Source organism: Cottoperca gobio, chromosome 6, assembly GCF_900634415.1.
Source record: "Cottoperca gobio chromosome 6, fCotGob3.1, whole genome shotgun sequence".
In the NCBI taxonomy this organism is placed as follows: Eukaryota; Metazoa; Chordata; class Actinopteri; order Perciformes; family Bovichtidae; genus Cottoperca; species Cottoperca gobio.
In genome coordinates, this window is record NC_041360.1 from 5,324,146 (window position 1) to 5,341,077 (window position 16,932).

At 44.6% G+C, this 16,932-nt stretch overlaps 1 protein-coding gene across 2 annotated transcripts in view; it reads right to left on the reverse strand.

The window, feature by feature from the left end:
* necab2 (N-terminal EF-hand calcium binding protein 2) overlaps positions 1-6,889 on the reverse strand; it is a 121,232-nt gene extending 114,343 nt beyond the window's left edge. For both annotated transcript variants that reach the window (XM_029433911.1, XM_029433910.1), the window contains exon 1: positions 6,532-6,889. In XM_029433911.1, coding sequence (XP_029289771.1) covers positions 6,532-6,858 — 327 coding nt within the window. In that variant the 5' untranslated portion in view covers positions 6,859-6,889. The remainder of the gene's footprint in view (positions 1-6,531) is intronic.
* Positions 6,890-16,932: the final 10,043 nt, after the last annotated feature.

Genomic DNA, 16,932 nt, shown 5'->3' on the forward strand with positions numbered 1-16,932 from the left:
CTACACTCACGTTTAACTGATGGAAGCCTCAACGCCTGTATGAAGCTTAACCTCACCAATTATGAACCAGACTACTCGAAGAAGTGTTATACTTTAAAAATGTATGTCCTACTTAAAAAATGCATGCATAAAGCTGTATTCAATTTTATTAAATAGGCTATATGGCTCTCATGGAAATGCATTTAGAAAATATTTGGCTTTTATGGCTCTCCCAGCCAAAAAGGTTCCGGACCCCTGCGCTAGACCAACAAGCCACGAAAAGGCATATCCTGTGAGATTGCTCAGCGTACCGTTCATCCATCCATTCATTTTACTTCCTGATCCAGGTCAGGTCGCAGTAGAAGCAGGCTTGGCAATGTGGCCCAAATGCTCTCCTCCACTTCTGCATCCTCCAGGTCTTCCTTTGGGATCCCGAGGTATTTTCAGGCCAGATTGGATATGTAGTCCTTTTTAAGGAATTTTCTAGGCGTGCACTGACTGTACTGTACCAAGAGTACAGAAATACGGAAATGCCATTATGCATTTTTGAGATGGTTTAGATATAGTGACACTATAGTAATGTTCAATTGTCAAGGACAGTAGCATAAGGGTTTGGTTTTCTAAAAAAAAAACCTAAATACATCGATTAATTAGTATGTCATTTCTGTATGAAACTAAATCTTTCTCTTATTTTTTTCAAGAAAATATTTTCTTCAGAAAAAGACAAAATACTAAACATCAGTGGAAGCGATTTGGTTTAGAAGTTATTGATGAAATTTAACTAACTAAATAAAAAGCTACGTCAGATGTCATTTCTAACAGTTCAACATCCTGTATTTTAAGACTGAAGCTGAAGCATAATTTTTTTTAGAAAATTGATATCTCTGTCAATGGAGCAGAAATTAATTAACTAATTAAGTCAAATTTGTGACAAATGGTTAAACATTCATAATTTGGTGTTTTCTTTTAAGTAGAACGCAATGACAAATTCTTCGTAGGAAAAAAGAACCCAGTGGGGGAATAACTGCAAATAAAAATGTTCCGTCTTCCATTCAATTTGTTAACTTGTGCAGTCCACACAATCGCACACAAAAACACACCAAGTGTGTCTAAACCAGATACAGTGCAGTGGTGTGTGATAACACTTGTTAGGAGCCACGGGACTGAGAAATTTACTGGTGTAGCAGAAGATAAAAACTCACAATTATTATGTACACACACAGAACAAAGCCTCTGATCTACAACTGATTGATGATTACTTGCTGTGTATGTGTACACCACATTCTATGTCTGTGATTCTGGGGGCTTATTTATAGCTGCAGTGAAAGCCTCTTTCCCTATGGAATTGAAAGTGGCCGCTCTTATGCTTTCATCAGAGTGTGATGTAAACTGTTCCTAGTGACAACTGCCAGGAGACGGTACAATGACAGAGAAGAGGTGGAAGACACGGTGAGGGGGACGCAGAAGATGGAATGAGAAAGTGAGAGGGACATGCATGGAGTTACACTGTGTGTGTATAATTATTAATGTCATGCATCAATCATGGTTACGGTTATGGTTATGGTTACATGTCCACGGGCCTTGAGTTTGACATGTATGTAGTAAAGGACAAAACTGACAACTGTAGACGTCTTTCCAACCTACAGGGTGGGTGGTACTGGAAAGATTGTTTGTGGGGTATCTCTATGTGGAAGTAAACTGATTATTTTCGGTCACACTTGAGAGCAGAACTGAAGGACTTCTCACTTAGAATTGAATGAAACTATCAGAAAGAAAGTTCCATTATCAACTGTTAAATGGAATATCAAAATAGTCCGAGGTCCGTGCGACTCCTCTCCTTTCCTCCGCTCTGTCTCTGACTGTAGGTGTGTGCGCACGTGTGTTTGAGTCGGGAGCGAAACCCCGCCCTTCGCAAAACAGAGCTCAAAATTGTCTGCGTCATCGAAAGAGCCATATGGCGTCATCGAAAGAGCCATATATGGCTCGCGAGCTAATTATTAGTTGCAGCAATAGATTGACTTACTTTGACAGCAATCATGACTGCATATAGAAACCATCAGGGTGCAAGTTTAAAAACCAAACTAACTTACTAATTATTTAGCAATGGACTTGTACAAATGTCAGTGTAGTCTAGAGCTCCTTTGCTCCACCCGTTTATTGGTTTTAAAACTATGCGGTGCATTCATGCAGTGACTGCAGCCATCTGAAGAGGCCGAAGTGAAAATCATTAACTACCGAGACGCACAACGTTTCAAATGACAAGCTGTTCTGCATTGTTCTCTCTCTCCGGCGGCACCCTGGGACGCACTCAACTCCAAAGAAAACAGCCAACTCTGGAGCTGCTGGAGACAGACAGGCTTGAAGAGGAGGGAAAATGTTGCGATGAGGAGTTGGTGTGTGTGTGTGTAGTGAGTTGTAACATAAATACAGAGTGAGAAGAAAAGGAAAGACAGCAAAAGAGAGAAACAGAAAGAGATTGAACAAAATAGAAACAGATGACAGAGACAGAGGGAGACTGTTCTATCTCCTAACCTTATTAAGAATTGATGGTTTATTTATTTATTGGTCGTTTGTTGTTGGACTTCTGTGCTAGTCATGGAATGGCCATAACAAACACCATGTTCGAACATAAGGATGCTCATAAGTGCACGTGGTACCAGAGCACCCTAGGCCAAAGGTCAATGATCGATTTCGTAATCGTATCATCTGATCTGAGGCCGCATGTTTTGGACACTCAGGTGAAGAGAGGGGCGGAGCTGTCGACTGATCACCATCTGGTGGTGAGTTGGATCAAGGGGTGGGGGAAGACTCTGGACAGACCTGGTAAACCCAAACGGGTAGTGCGGGTGAACTGGGAACGTCTGGAGGAAGCCCCTGTCCTGGGGATCTTTAACTCACACCTCCAGCGGAGCTTTTCAGCCATCCCTGTGGAGGTTGGGGGCATTGAACCTGAGTGGGCGATGTTCAAAACCTCTATTGCTGAAGCTGCGGTGATGAGCTGTGGTCTCAAGGTCTTAGGTGCCTCAAGGGGCGGTAACCCTCGAACACCGTGGTGGACCCCGGTGGTCAGGGAAGCCGTCCGACTGAAGAAGGAGTCCTTCCGGGTTATGTTATCCGGGAGGACTCCGGAAACAGTTGCAGGGTATCGAAGGACTAGAAGGGCGGCAGCTTCTGCCGTGTCAGAGGCAAAGCAGCGGGTGTGGGAGAAGTTTGGAGAAGCTATGGAGAAGGACTTTCAGGTCGGCACCAAGGTGCTTCTGGAAAACCATCCGGCACCTCAGAAGGGGGAAGCGAGGAACCATCCAAGCTGTGTACAGCAAGGGTGGGACCCTGTTGACTTCAACTGAGAAGGTTATCGGCCGCTGGAAGGAGCACTTTGAGGAACTCCTGAATCCGACTAACACGCCCTCTATGGTTGAGGCAGAGCTGGAAGCTGATGGGGGATCATCGTCAATTTCCCTGATGGAAGTCACTGAGGTAGTCAAACAACTCCACAGTGGCAAAGCCGCAGGGGTTGATGAGATCCGTCCAGAAATGCTGAAGGCTTTGGGTGTTGAGGGGCTGTCTTGGTTGACACGCCTCGTCAACATTGCGTGGAAGTCTGGGACAGTGCCTAGGGGTTGGCAGACCGGGGTGGTGGTTCCCCTATTTAAAAAGGGGGACCAGAGAGTGCGTGCCAACTACAGGGGTATCACACTTCTCAGCCTCCCTGGTAAAGTCTACTCCAAGGTACTGGAAAGATGGGTTCGGCCGGTAGTCGAACCTCTGATTGAAGAGGAACAATGCGGATTCCGTCCTGGTCGTGGAACAACAGACCAACTCTTTACTCTTGCAAGGATCCTGGAGGGGGCCTGGGAGTACGCCCATCCGGTCTACATGTGTTTTGTGGATCTGGAGAAGGCGTATGACCGGGTCCCTCGGCAGTAAGTCGGACTCGTTTCCCGTGAATGTTGGCCTCCGCCAGGGCTGCGCTTTATCACCAATCCTGTTCGTGATTTTTATGGATAGGATATCGAGGCGTAGTCGTGGAGGAGAGGGGTTGCAGTTCGGTGACCTGAGGATCTCATCGCTGCTCTTTGCAGATGAAGTGGTCCTTATGGCATCATCGGTCTGTGACCTTCAACAGTCACTGGATCGGTTCGCAGCCGAGTGTGCAGCGGTTGGGATGAGGATCAGCACCTCCAAATCTGAGGCCATGGCTCTCAGCAGGAAACCGGTGGATTGCCTACTCCGGGTAAGGAATGAGCCATTACCCCAAGTGAAGGAGTTCAAGTACCTCGGGGTCTTGTTCGCGAGTGAGGGGACAATGGAGCGAGAGATTGGCCGGAGAATCGGAGCAGCGGGGGCGGTATTGCAGTCACTTTACCGCACCGTTGTGACGAAAAGAGAGCTGAGCCAGAAGGCAAAGCTCTCAATATACCGGTCGATCTTCGTTCCTACCCTCACCTATGGTCATGAAGGCTGGGTCATGACCGAAAGAACGAGATCACGGGTACAAGCGGCCGAAATGGGTTTTCTCAGACGGGTGGCTGGCATCTCCCTTAGAGTGTTATAGGTGGGGTCTGATTTAGAGATAGGGTGAGAAGCTCAGCCATCCGTGAGAGACTCGGAGTAGAGCCGCTGCTCCTTTACGTTGAAAGGAGCCAGTTGAGGTGGTTCGGGCATCTAGTAAGGATGCCACCTGGGGGCCTCCCTAGGGAGGTGTTCCAGGCACGTCCAGCTGGGAGGAGACCCCGGGGAAGACCCAGGACTCGGTGGAGAGATTATATCTCCTCACTGGCCGATCCCGGATAAGCGGTAGACGATGGATGGATGGATGGATGGATGGTTTATTTGGTATGGTTGAGGAGAGAGGAGAGGAGAAAAACAATAAGGATGTGGAGGAAAGGAGAGTAGATGAGAAGGAAGTAGGGGGAGAAGACAAGGGAATAAAAAAGAATGAAAGGAGTTTAAAGCACAGAAATAAAGGTCCATTAGGGTAGGAAAAAAGGAGAAGACGAGAACGGCAAAGGATGACAAAACAAGCAAACAGAAAGTCTAATGAGCACAATGCTGCCTGCAGGCACACACACACACACACACACACACACACACACACACACACACACACACACACACACACACACACACACACACACACACACACACACACACACACACAGCGATCGCTCAATCTCTTTGGTGTGGACTTCTTCACCATGTTAATAATGCTGGGGTCAATAATATTGAAAAAATTGCACAAACATTTAACATTTCAAAGTTCAAGCCAATGCAGAAAGTGAGCCTGAGAGAAAATGCCAGAAAGAGTTCACTGCTGAAGCTTGTGTGCTAACTGTGCCTGAAATGGTGAAAGAAATGTTGAACATGAACATGTAGAATTTCAATTATTTTTCTTAAATATTTCATGCCTGAAACCCAAACTTCAGAAATACAGTAGGCTATCTATTAACAGCTGTTCCTGTGAAACAGGTCAAAGAGCCAATATGGATCTGAACTAAAAGCTTCAGAAACCCTGCTGTAATGCAGAAGTGCACAGCTTCAGGGAGGGAGTATCAGCCGCAAACCAGACAACACCCCCATCAACCCCTCTACACACTAACACAGGCAAACACACAGAATTTGTTTACTAGGGTACTAGGATACATTGGCCCTCTGGTCTTCATCATAATTGGTTTCCAATCCCATGTAACCCTTCTTTATCTATTTGGCTCGTGGTCAGGGTCTGAGGAAACTGAACTACTTTTCTCTTTTGTGTTCTTCACATTAAAGCTTTAAAAGCAACATCAGCTAGTCTACAGGGGAAATATTTAGTGGGGCAGTGATACAAAATAACCCAATAATATTGATGAGCTGACCTAAATTTAATCAATTGCTGCGTAATTGCCACTTCCAATACAGAATAGACTGTATATTTGTACAGGTTTATCAGCTGACAGTAAATATTTGGTCTGGATTCTGTAACAACGAGATCAATAAAATGTTTTGGTAGTAATACATTTTCTTTAATAATTTAACTGTTGTAATGAAACTGCCTTTAGCATCCGAACAGGCAAACTGACCTACTGGTGCTGCTTGTACTATGGGTGTGCTGAGCGTTGGGGGTGCGCGTCGGACTTTCTTTGAACTCAAAGTATAATCATTACCAAAAGTAACGCTAAACTGCACTGAGCTGAATGTATGATGACTTCTGTAATGATGTAGAAAAGAAATGCACACATTGAGCCAAGTTTAAGGGAGTTTTGGTCAACAGACATGTGCAGTACATTTTTGGACGGGGCACCAAGGAGAACGATAGTATTGCAGTGATCTGAGACTGTCGGGGGATCAAAGGCTTGATCACCAACTGACACGTGCAGTAGCATTCTGTTCATTAACCAGGCAAATAAGCTTCTGAGCTCGAGCTATAACCCTTTACGGTAAATTGTAAGATGGTTTCTGTGCGTAAGTGCGCACTGCACCGCTCCGTACGCACTGGATGTCTTTATCCCGCACAACTCAACCTCCCACCCAACCTGTCAGGCTGACCACTGCCCGGCGGCTCTTTATACTCACATCTAAAATAACGGAGATGCCTCTCCGTGGTTCCGGGGCGAAGAACTGCTCCTGAGCCACGGCCACCTCCTCCTTGCTGGAAGCGTACTCCCGGCTGGAGATGTTCTTGTTGTCGCTCATTTTGGTGACGATCCAGCGGACGAGCCCGTCGATTCCACCGGGCTGGGCTCCGCTGTTTCCGGACTGCGCTGCCGTCGCGGACTCGCTGTCCTGACCGGCTACGGGTTTCGGCTGCTCGTGGCTTTCTTGGGCTCGAAGTTTGGCTTGTTCTTTGTTGAGCAGTTTGTGGACTCCGTCCCTACAGTAGCGCGCTGCCTGCTCACACATCCTTTTGCTGCGGAGCGCTCATGCTGCGCTCTATGGGGGAGAGAGAAGCCCCACCCCCCATCTCCCCTGTTACATCACAGCACCCAACCCCAAAACACACCCACCCATCCCCAATATTATCTATCTAAAGGAAAATGTTAATCATATTCTTATAGGGGCTGACATTTTTAAGGTTTGGAGAGTTTATAATGACTTTGGTGCAGTTACTAGTTTTTACTGTATCGTATTAAGACACTATTATTAATCTATATTCCTGTAGGGTACAATGATTTGTATATATGAGTGATTTCAACTATTTATCTTTCTAAAATGTAAAACTGTTGCTTTTTGATCTTCAGTCAGGGTGTTGTGAGTAGACACATCCATCAATGCTCTAATAAAGCTAGAAACCATTTAGGACAATCTGGAATACAGTAACATTGCTCCTCTTTGGCTTCCAGAAGCAAGCTGAGGGTTGTGACACAACGTTTTTTCCTTCTGTTTAATATCCAATATGAACAAAGACGATTCTGTATTTCCTGACTTCTATATAACAGTCACAGCAGGAGGTGTGGCTCATTTTGTTCCAATGGGAGGATCAGAGGATTCTCTTTTGGAGTAAGAGGAGTGTCTCTTAAACTGTCAGTGTAGCTCCTCATTAGAAGTTTAGATGTGTGTGCGTGTGTATGTATGTATGTGTGTGTGTGTGTGCGTGTGTGTGTGTGTGTGTGTGTGTGTGTGTGTGTGTGTGTCTGTGTGATGTGACAAATCTAACCTTTGGTAATGAGCATCACCTCCAGCTCTGCCCTTTCTGCTGAGTAACTAGTCTTGCCTGCAATTTTCTGTGTGTCTTAACAACACAAAGAGTGGTTTGGAAAATGTAACTACTAGGTGACACTTTAATATACAGCTCGAGGATGACCAAAAGGCAAAAAGAAAAAGTCAGATAAAATACACCTTTTCAACAGAAGCACAGAATTGGTGAACTCACTTGACATGACTGCCCCTGTGTGGAAACAAGTGTGTAATGACAGGCATGGGCAGGCTTTCTCTGCAGGTTTTATTCAGTTGACTATTCAAATATTTATGAACATGGACTACTCGAAGAAGTGTTATACTTAAAAATGTATTCCTACTTAAAAAATGCATGCATAAAGCTGTTATCAATTTTATTAAATAGGCTATATGGCTCTCATGGAAATGCATTTAGAAAATATTGGCTTTTATGGCTCTCCCAGCCAAAAAGGTTCCGGACCCCTGCGCTGACCAACAAGCCACAGAAAAGGCATATCCTGTGAGATTGCTCAGCGTACCGTTCATCCATCCATTCATTTTACTTCCTGATCCAGGTCAGGTCGCAGTAGAAGCAGGCTTGGCAATGTGGCCCAAATGCTCTCCTCCACTTCTGCATCCTCCAGGTCTTCCTTTGGGATCCCGAGGTATTTTCAGCAGATTGGATATGTAGTCCTTTTTAAGGAATTTTCTAGGCGTGCACTGACTGTACTGTACCAAGAGTACAGAAATACGGAAATGCCATTATGCATTTTTGAGATGGTTTAGATATAGTGACACTATAGTAATGTTCAATGTCAAGGACAGTAGCATAAGGGTTTGGTTTTCTAAAAAAAAAACCTAAATACATCGATTATTAGTATGTCATTTCTGTATGAAACTAAATCTTTCTCTTATTTTTTCAAGAAAATATTTTCTTCAGAAAAAGACAAAATACTAAACATCAGTGGAAGCGATTTGGTTTAGAAGTTATTGATGAAATTTAACAACTAAATAAAAAAAGCTACGTCAGATGTCATTTCTAACAGTTCAACATCCTGTATTTTAAGACTGAAGCTGAAGCATAATTTTTTTAGAAAATTGATATCTCTGTCAATGGAGCAGAAATTAATTAACTAATTAAGTCAAATTTGTGACAATGGTTAAACATTCATAATTTGGTGTTTTCTTTTAAGTAGAACGCAATGCAAATTTTCGTAGGAAAAAAGAACCCAGTGGGGGAATAACTGCAAATAAAAATGTTCCGTCTTCCATTCAATTTGTTAACTTGTGCAGTCCACACAATCGCACACAAAAACACACCAAGTGTGTCTAAACCAGATACGTGCAGTGTGGTGTGTGATAACACTTGTTAGGAGCCACGGGACTGAGAAATTTACTGGTGTAGCAGAAGATAAAAACTCACAATTATTATGTACACACACAGAACAAAGCCTCTGATCTACAACTGATTGATGATTACTTGCTGTGTATGTGTACACCACATTCAGTCTGTGATTCTGGGGGCTTATTATAGCTGCAGTGAAAGCCTCTTTCCCTATGGAATTGAAAGTGGCCGCTCTTATGCTTTCATCAGAGTGTGATGTAAACTGTTCCAGTGACAACTGCAGGAGAAGGTACAAAGACACAGGAAGAGGTGGGAAGACACGGTGAGGGGGACGCAGAGATGGAATGAGAAAGTGAGAGGGACATGCATGGAGTTACACTGGTGTGTATAATTATTAATGTCTGATCAATCATGGTTACGGTTATGGTTATGGTTACATGTCCACGGGCCTTGAGTTTGACATGTATGTAGTAAAGGACAAAAACTGACAACTGTAGACGTCTTTCCAACCTACAGGGTGGGTGGTACTGGAAAGATTGTTTGTGGGGTATCTCTATGTGGAAGTAAACTGATTATTTTCGGTCACACTTGAGAGCAGAACTGAAGGACTTCTCACTTAGAATTGAATGAAACTATCAGAAAGAAAGTTCCATTATCAACTGTTAAATGGAATATCAAAATAGTCCGAGGTCCGTGCGACTCCTCTCCTTCCTCCGCTCTGTCTCTGACTGTAGGTGTGTGCGCACGTGTGTTTGAGTCGGGAGCGAAACCCCGCCCTTCGCAAAACAGAGCTCAAAATTGTCTGCGTCATCGAAAGAGCCATATGGCGTCATCGAAAGAGCATATATGGCTCGCGAGCTAATTATTAGTTGCAGCAATAGATTGACTTACTTGACAGCACTAGCATCATGACTGCATATAGAAACCATCAGGGTGCAAGTTTAAAAACCAAACTAGCTTACTAATTATTTAGCAATGGACTGTACAAATGTCAGTGTAGTCTAGAGCTCCTTTGCTCCACCCGTTTATTGGTTTTAAAACTATGCGGTGCATTCATGCAGTGACTGCAGCCATCTGAAGAGGCCGAAGTGTGAAAATCATTAACTACCGAGACGCACAACGTTTCAAATGACAAGCTGTTCTGCATTGTTCTCTCTCTCCGGCGGCACCCTGGACGCACTCAACTCCAAAGAAAACAGCCAACTCTGGAGCTGTGGAGACAGACAGGCTTGAAGAGGAGGGAAAATGTTGCGATGAGGAGTTGGTGTTGTGTGTGTGTAGTGAGTTGTAACAATAAATACAGAGTGAGAAGAAAAAGAAAGACAGCAAAAGAGAGAAACAGAAAGAGATTGAACAAAATAGAAACAGATGACAGAGACAGAGGGAGACTGTTCTATCTCCTAACCTTATTAAGAATTGATGGTTTATTTATTTATTGGTCGTTTGTTGTTGGACTTCTGTGCTAGTCATGGAATGGCCATAACAAACACCATGTTCGAACATAGGATGCTCATAAGTGCACGTGGTACCAGAGCACCCGGCCAAGGTCAATGATCGATTTCGTAATCGTATCATCTGATCTGAGGCCGCATGTTTTGGACACTCAGGTGAAGAGAGGGGCGGAGCTGTCGACTGATCACCATCTGGTGGTGAGTTGGATCAAGGGGTGGGGGAAGACTCTGGACAGACCTGGTAAACCCAAACGGGTAGTGCGGGTGAACTGGGAACGTCTGGAGGAAGCCCCTGTCCTGGGGATCTTTAACTCACACCTCCGGCGGAGCTTTTCAGCCATCCCTGTGGAGGTGGGGGCATTGAACCTGATGGGGCGATGTTCAAAACCTCTATTGCTGAAGTGCGGGGATGAGCTGTGGTCTCAAGGTCTTAGGTGCCTCAAGGGGCGGTAACCCTCGAAAACCGTGGTGGACCCCGGTGGTCAGGGAAGCCGTCCGACTGAGAAGGAGTCCTTCCGGGTTATGTTATCCGGGAGGACTCCGGAAACAGTTGCAGGGTATCGAAGGACTAGAAGGGCGGCAGCTTCTGCCGTGTCAGAGGCAAAGCAGCGGGTGTGGGAGAAGTTTGGAGAAGCTATGGAGAAGGACTTTCAGTCGGCACCAAGGTGCTTCTGGAAAACCATCCGGCACCTCAGAAGGGGGAAGCGAGGAACCATCCAAGCTGTGGACAGCAAGGGTGGGACCCTGTTGACTTCAACTGAGAAGGTTATCGGCCGCTGGAAGGAGCACTTTGAGGAACTCCTGAATCCGACTAACACGCCTAGGTTGAGGGCAGAGCTGGAAGCTGATGGGGGATCATCGTCAATTTCCCTGAGGAAGTCACTGAGGTAGTAAAAACTCCACAGTGGCAAAGCCGCAGGGGTTGATGAGATCCGTCCAGAAATGCTGAAGGGTTTGGGTGTTGAGGGGCTGTCTTGGTTGACACGCCTCGTCAACATTGCGTGGAAGTCTGGGACAGTGCCTAGGGGTTGGAAGACCGGGGTGGTGGTTCCCCTATTTAAAAAGGGGGACCAGAGAGTGCGTGCCAACACAGGGGTATCACACTCTCAGCCTCCCTGGTAAAGTCTACTCCAAGGTACTGGAAAGATGGGTTCGGCCGGTAGTCGAACCTCTGATTGAAGAGGAGGAACAAGCGGATTCCGTCCTGGTCGTGGAAAAACAGACCAACTCTTTACTCTTGCAAGGATCCTGGAGGGGGCCTGGGAGTACGCCCATCCGGTCTACATGTGTTTTGTGGATCTGGAGAAGGCGTATGACCGGGTCCCTCGGCAGTAAGTCGCGACTCGTTCCCGTGAATGTTGGCCTCCGCCAGGGCTGCGCTTTATCACCAATCCTGTTCGTGATTTTTATGGATAGGATATCGAGGCGTAGTCGTGGAGGAGAGGGGGTTGCAGTTCGGTGACCTGAGGATCTCATCGCTGCTTTTGCAGATGAAGTGGTCCTTATGGCATCATCGGTCTGTGACCTTCAACAGTCACTGGATCGGTTCGCAGCCGAGTGTGCAGCGGTTGGGATGAGGATCAGCACCTCCAAATCTGAGGCCATGGCTCTCAGCAGGAAACCGGTGGATTGCCTACTCCGGGTAAGGAATGAGCCATTACCCCAAGTGAAGGAGTTCAAGTACCTCGGGGTCTTGTTCGCGAGTGAGGGGACAATGGAGCGAGAGATTGGCGGAGAATCGGAGCAGCGGGGGCGGTATTGCAGTCACTTTACCGCACCGTTGTGACGAAAAGAGAGCTGAGCCAGAAGGCAAAGCTCTCAATATACCGGTCGATCTTCGTTCTACCCTCACCTATGGTCATGAAGGCTGGGTCATGACCGGAAAGAACGAGATCACGGTACAAGCGGCCGAAATGGGTTTTCTCAGACGGGTGGCTGGCATCTCCCTTAGAGATAGGGTGAGAAGCTCAGCCATCAGTGAGAGACTCGGAGTAGAGCCGCTGCTCCTTTACGTTGAAAGGAGCCAGTTGAGGTGGTTCGGGCATCTAGTAAGGATGCCACCTGGGGGCCTCCCTAGGGAGGTGTCCAGGCACGTCCAGCGTGGAGGAGGACCCCGGGGAAGACCCAGGATCGGTGGAGAGATTATATCTCCTCACTGGCCGATCCGGATAAGCGGAGACGATGGATGGAGGATGGATGGATGGTTTATTTGGTATGGTTGAGGAGAGAGGAGAGGAGAAAAAAAAAAGAGGAGGAGGAGGAAAGGAGAGTAGATGAGAAGGAAGGAGGGGGAGAAGACAAGGGAAAAAAAAGAATGAAAGGAGTAAAGACAGAAAAAAGGGCCAAGGGGAGGAAAAAAGGAGAAGACGAGAACGGCAAAGGATGACAAAACAAGCAAACAGAAAGCTAGAGCACAATGCGCCTGCAGGCACAACACACACACACACACAACACAACACACCACACACACACACACACACACACAGCGATCGCTCAATCTCTTTGGTGTGGACTTCTTCACCATGTTAATAATGCTGGGGTCAATAATATTGAAAAAATTGCACAAACATTTAACATTTCAAAGTTCAAGCCAATGCAGAAAGTGAGCCTGAGAGAAAATGCCAGAAAGAGTTCACTGCTGAAGCTGTGTGCTAACTGTGCCTGAAATGGTGAAAGAAATGTTGAACATGAACATGTAGAATTTCAATTATTTTTCTTAAATATTTCATGCCTGAAACACCAAACTTCAGAAATACAGTAGGCTATCTATTAACAGCTGTTCCTGTGAAAAAACAGGCATACCATTTCCCACTTTATTATTTTGGATTTATCCATCCATCCGTAAATGTCCTCCCCTATCCAGGTCCAATAGTAGTCGAATCAGGCTCGGGTAAAGTCACCTAGATGCTCTCCTCCACTTCTGCATCCACCAGATCTTCTTAGGGGATCCCGAGGCATTCCCAGGCCACATTGGATATGAAGTCCTTTTAGGATTCTCTAGCCGTGTACAGAGTGTCATGATCGGGATTTTTGCTATTTTGTAAGCTTTTTGGAATAAAGCCCTCTTTTTGTTAATCTCCTTGTCTGCCGTCTTGCATTTGAGTCCTCACCTTTTCCCCACCCCTAGGGGGTCCGTGGAGGTACTGCAGGGGTCGCAAAACTTTTGGTTGATTAGACCATTTTTTATATTGTTTAATCTTTTTTTTCTTTATTCAGAAATTTAAATGTCTTTAAATACACATTAACATGAATCCAACATATTGTAGCAAACGGATAAATGGAGGCAGAAGACATTATCTTTCAGTCAGCAATGCACACATTCAGCAACAGCAGGGAGCTCTCTCAAGCTGGGTAGCGGTTCACTCACACCACGAGACTAGCCTAGACCTGTACACAAAGAGGAGGACCCGCACAAGCACTCCACAAGCACAAGTAAGATACCCTCCACCTCAGAAACCACCTCTGAAAATGCAAGTGGCTGCTGATGTAGCAGCTGATAAGGGTAAGCGCAAATGAGAGAAGACTCGAAAATATACAGATAATTATCTGACAGTGGCCACCCTGTACCTTGCACATGTTTAAAATAAAAACATGAATATATAAACCTGTGTATTAATTGAATAGTTTAGTATTGAATGCACAATACCAGGGTAGCTATGTTTATACATGGATCTAGTCCCAGTTTAATGAAAAACACAATTTTATACAATATATATAGTAGGGGATCCCTGCGCCATCTTTCCATCAGTTTGGGGGTCCTTGGCCCGAAAAACGTTGACGATCCCTGCTCTAGAACATCTGAGCAGCTCAACTGTCTCTAAAGGTGAGCCGAGACACCTGGTGTAAGCAAGCCATTTTGAGGGCTTATGTTAAGGCTTGCCTGACGGTCAAAATGCAAATTGACTGCCGAAAGCTTTGTCTCTGGTTTTCTGATCAAATCTGAGAAGTTTAATGGCTTTACTGCCTATTCACCATACTTGTTGTATGAACAAAAGGAGCTTGGTTCCAACAAGACTTGAACTTGGATCACTGGATTTAGAGCCCAGAAAGCTGACTGTTACAGCATGGAACCTGGGTCGTCAGGCCAGCATGATGTTCAAATGCTCATGAAGACAAGCGTCTTGTAATTTCTCCATCTGGATGAAGTTGATTCTTTTGTGGACTTTAAATTAAGCATTGGGTATTATCGTGATGCCTTCAGATTTGAAGTCAAAACAGCGGATTGCAGCACAATGACTATTCCCCAACAACATTCTCATCTGAAAGTTAGTTAGTTGACCAATTCATCTTAATTGCAAGGATGGCATCATGTGGACATTTATAAACAGCATACTTTTTGTGACACAGTCTCAAATTTCAATTAAACCCCTTACCTAAACAAAAGCGAAATATTTGTTCTAGATTTGTACTCGGGTCCTGCCACACCGTAAGCGAGAGTCAAACCCCTAGACCAGGGGTCGGGAACCTGTGGCTCGCGAGCCATATATGGCTCTTTCGATGACGCCATATGGCTCGCACACTATTTTTGAGCTGACATTTTTTAACACGATTAACAATTAATAAATAATGTAAAAGTAAAACATTTAGCAGAAATTCGTTTTGAAAATAAAATTCCAAATATAAAATAATCGACATCAAAACTTAATTGGATAATGCAGAACGACACGGGTCGTTGAAAGGTCAAGAAATAAACTCCTCCTTTTCGTCAGGTAGCCAGCTAGTTTATCTGCTTCCAACCTCTAAGACAGAAAAGATGTCGAAAAGAAAAAAAGATGAGGATTATCGTACGTTCCAGGCCACGTGGACAGAGGAATTTGCCTCTGTGCAGAGAGCAGGATAAAAGTTGGGAATAATTATCCCTGCTTTTACACAACAATGTGCATTGGTTGTCAAGGGGGAAAGTGCTCAGCCGTTTTGCCGCTTGCCTGAGTGAAATCCGGACTTTTCTCGAAATGAAAGGCGTCGAGCATCCTGAGCTAGCTAACACAGAGTGGCTCCTGCAGTTTCACTATCTCGTGGACATAACTGAGCAGAGCTGGCGAGTGAACACAAGTGGACAGAAATGAAAAAACTTCAGCCTGAAGACCAGCTGATTCTAAAAACTTGGAACGAGATTCCGGTCACATACGTCAATGCAGCATGTGAGTATTGCCATATTGACCATGTTTGGCTCTACATATGCATGTGAGCAGTCTTTCTCGCATCTGAGAAACATTAAGACCAACCTACACTCACGTTTAACTGATGGAAGCCTCAACGCCTGTATGAAGCTTAACCTCACCAATTATGAACCAGACTACTCGAAGAAGTGTTATACTTTAAAAATGTATGTCCTACTTAAAAAATGCATGCATAAAGCTGTATTCAATTTTATTAAATAGGCTATATGGCTCTCATGGAAATGCATTTAGAAAATATTTGGCTTTTATGGCTCTCCCAGCCAAAAAGGTTCCGGACCCCTGCGCTAGACCAACAAGCCACGAAAAGGCATATCCTGTGAGATTGCTCAGCGTACCGTTCATCCATCCATTCATTTTACTTCCTGATCCAGGTCAGGTCGCAGTAGAAGCAGGCTTGGCAATGTGGCCCAAATGCTCTCCTCCACTTCTGCATCCTCCAGGTCTTCCTTTGGGATCCCGAGGTATTTTCAGGCCAGATTGGATATGTAGTCCTTTTTAAGGAATTTTCTAGGCGTGCACTGACTGTACTGTACCAAGAGTACAGAAATACGGAAATGCCATTATGCATTTTTGAGATGGTTTAGATATAGTGACACTATAGTAATGTTCAATTGTCAAGGACAGTAGCATAAGGGTTTGGTTTTCTAAAAAAAAAACCTAAATACATCGATTAATTAGTATGTCATTTCTGTATGAAACTAAATCTTTCTCTTATTTTTTTCAAGAAAATATTTTCTTCAGAAAAAGACAAAATACTAAACATCAGTGGAAGCGATTTGGTTTAGAAGTTATTGATGAAATTTAACTAACTAAATAAAAAGCTACGTCAGATGTCATTTCTAACAGTTCAACATCCTGTATTTTAAGACTGAAGCTGAAGCATAATTTTTTTTAGAAAATTGATATCTCTGTCAATGGAGCAGAAATTAATTAACTAATTAAGTCAAATTTGTGACAAATGGTTAAACATTCATAATTTGGTGTTTTCTTTTAAGTAGAACGCAATGACAAATTCTTCGTAGGAAAAAAGAACCCAGTGGGGGAATAACTGCAAATAAAAATGTTCCGTCTTCCATTCAATTTGTTAACTTGTGCAGTCCACACAATCGCACACAAAAACACACCAAGTGTGTCTAAACCAGATACAGTGCAGTGGTGTGTGATAACACTTGTTAGGAGCCACGGGACTGAGAAATTTACTGGTGTAGCAGAAGATAAAAACTCACAATTATTATGTACACACACAGAACAAAGCCTCTGATCTACAACTGATTGATGATTACTTGCTGTGTATGTGTACACCACATTCTATGTCTGTGATTCTGGGGGCTTATTTATAGCTGCA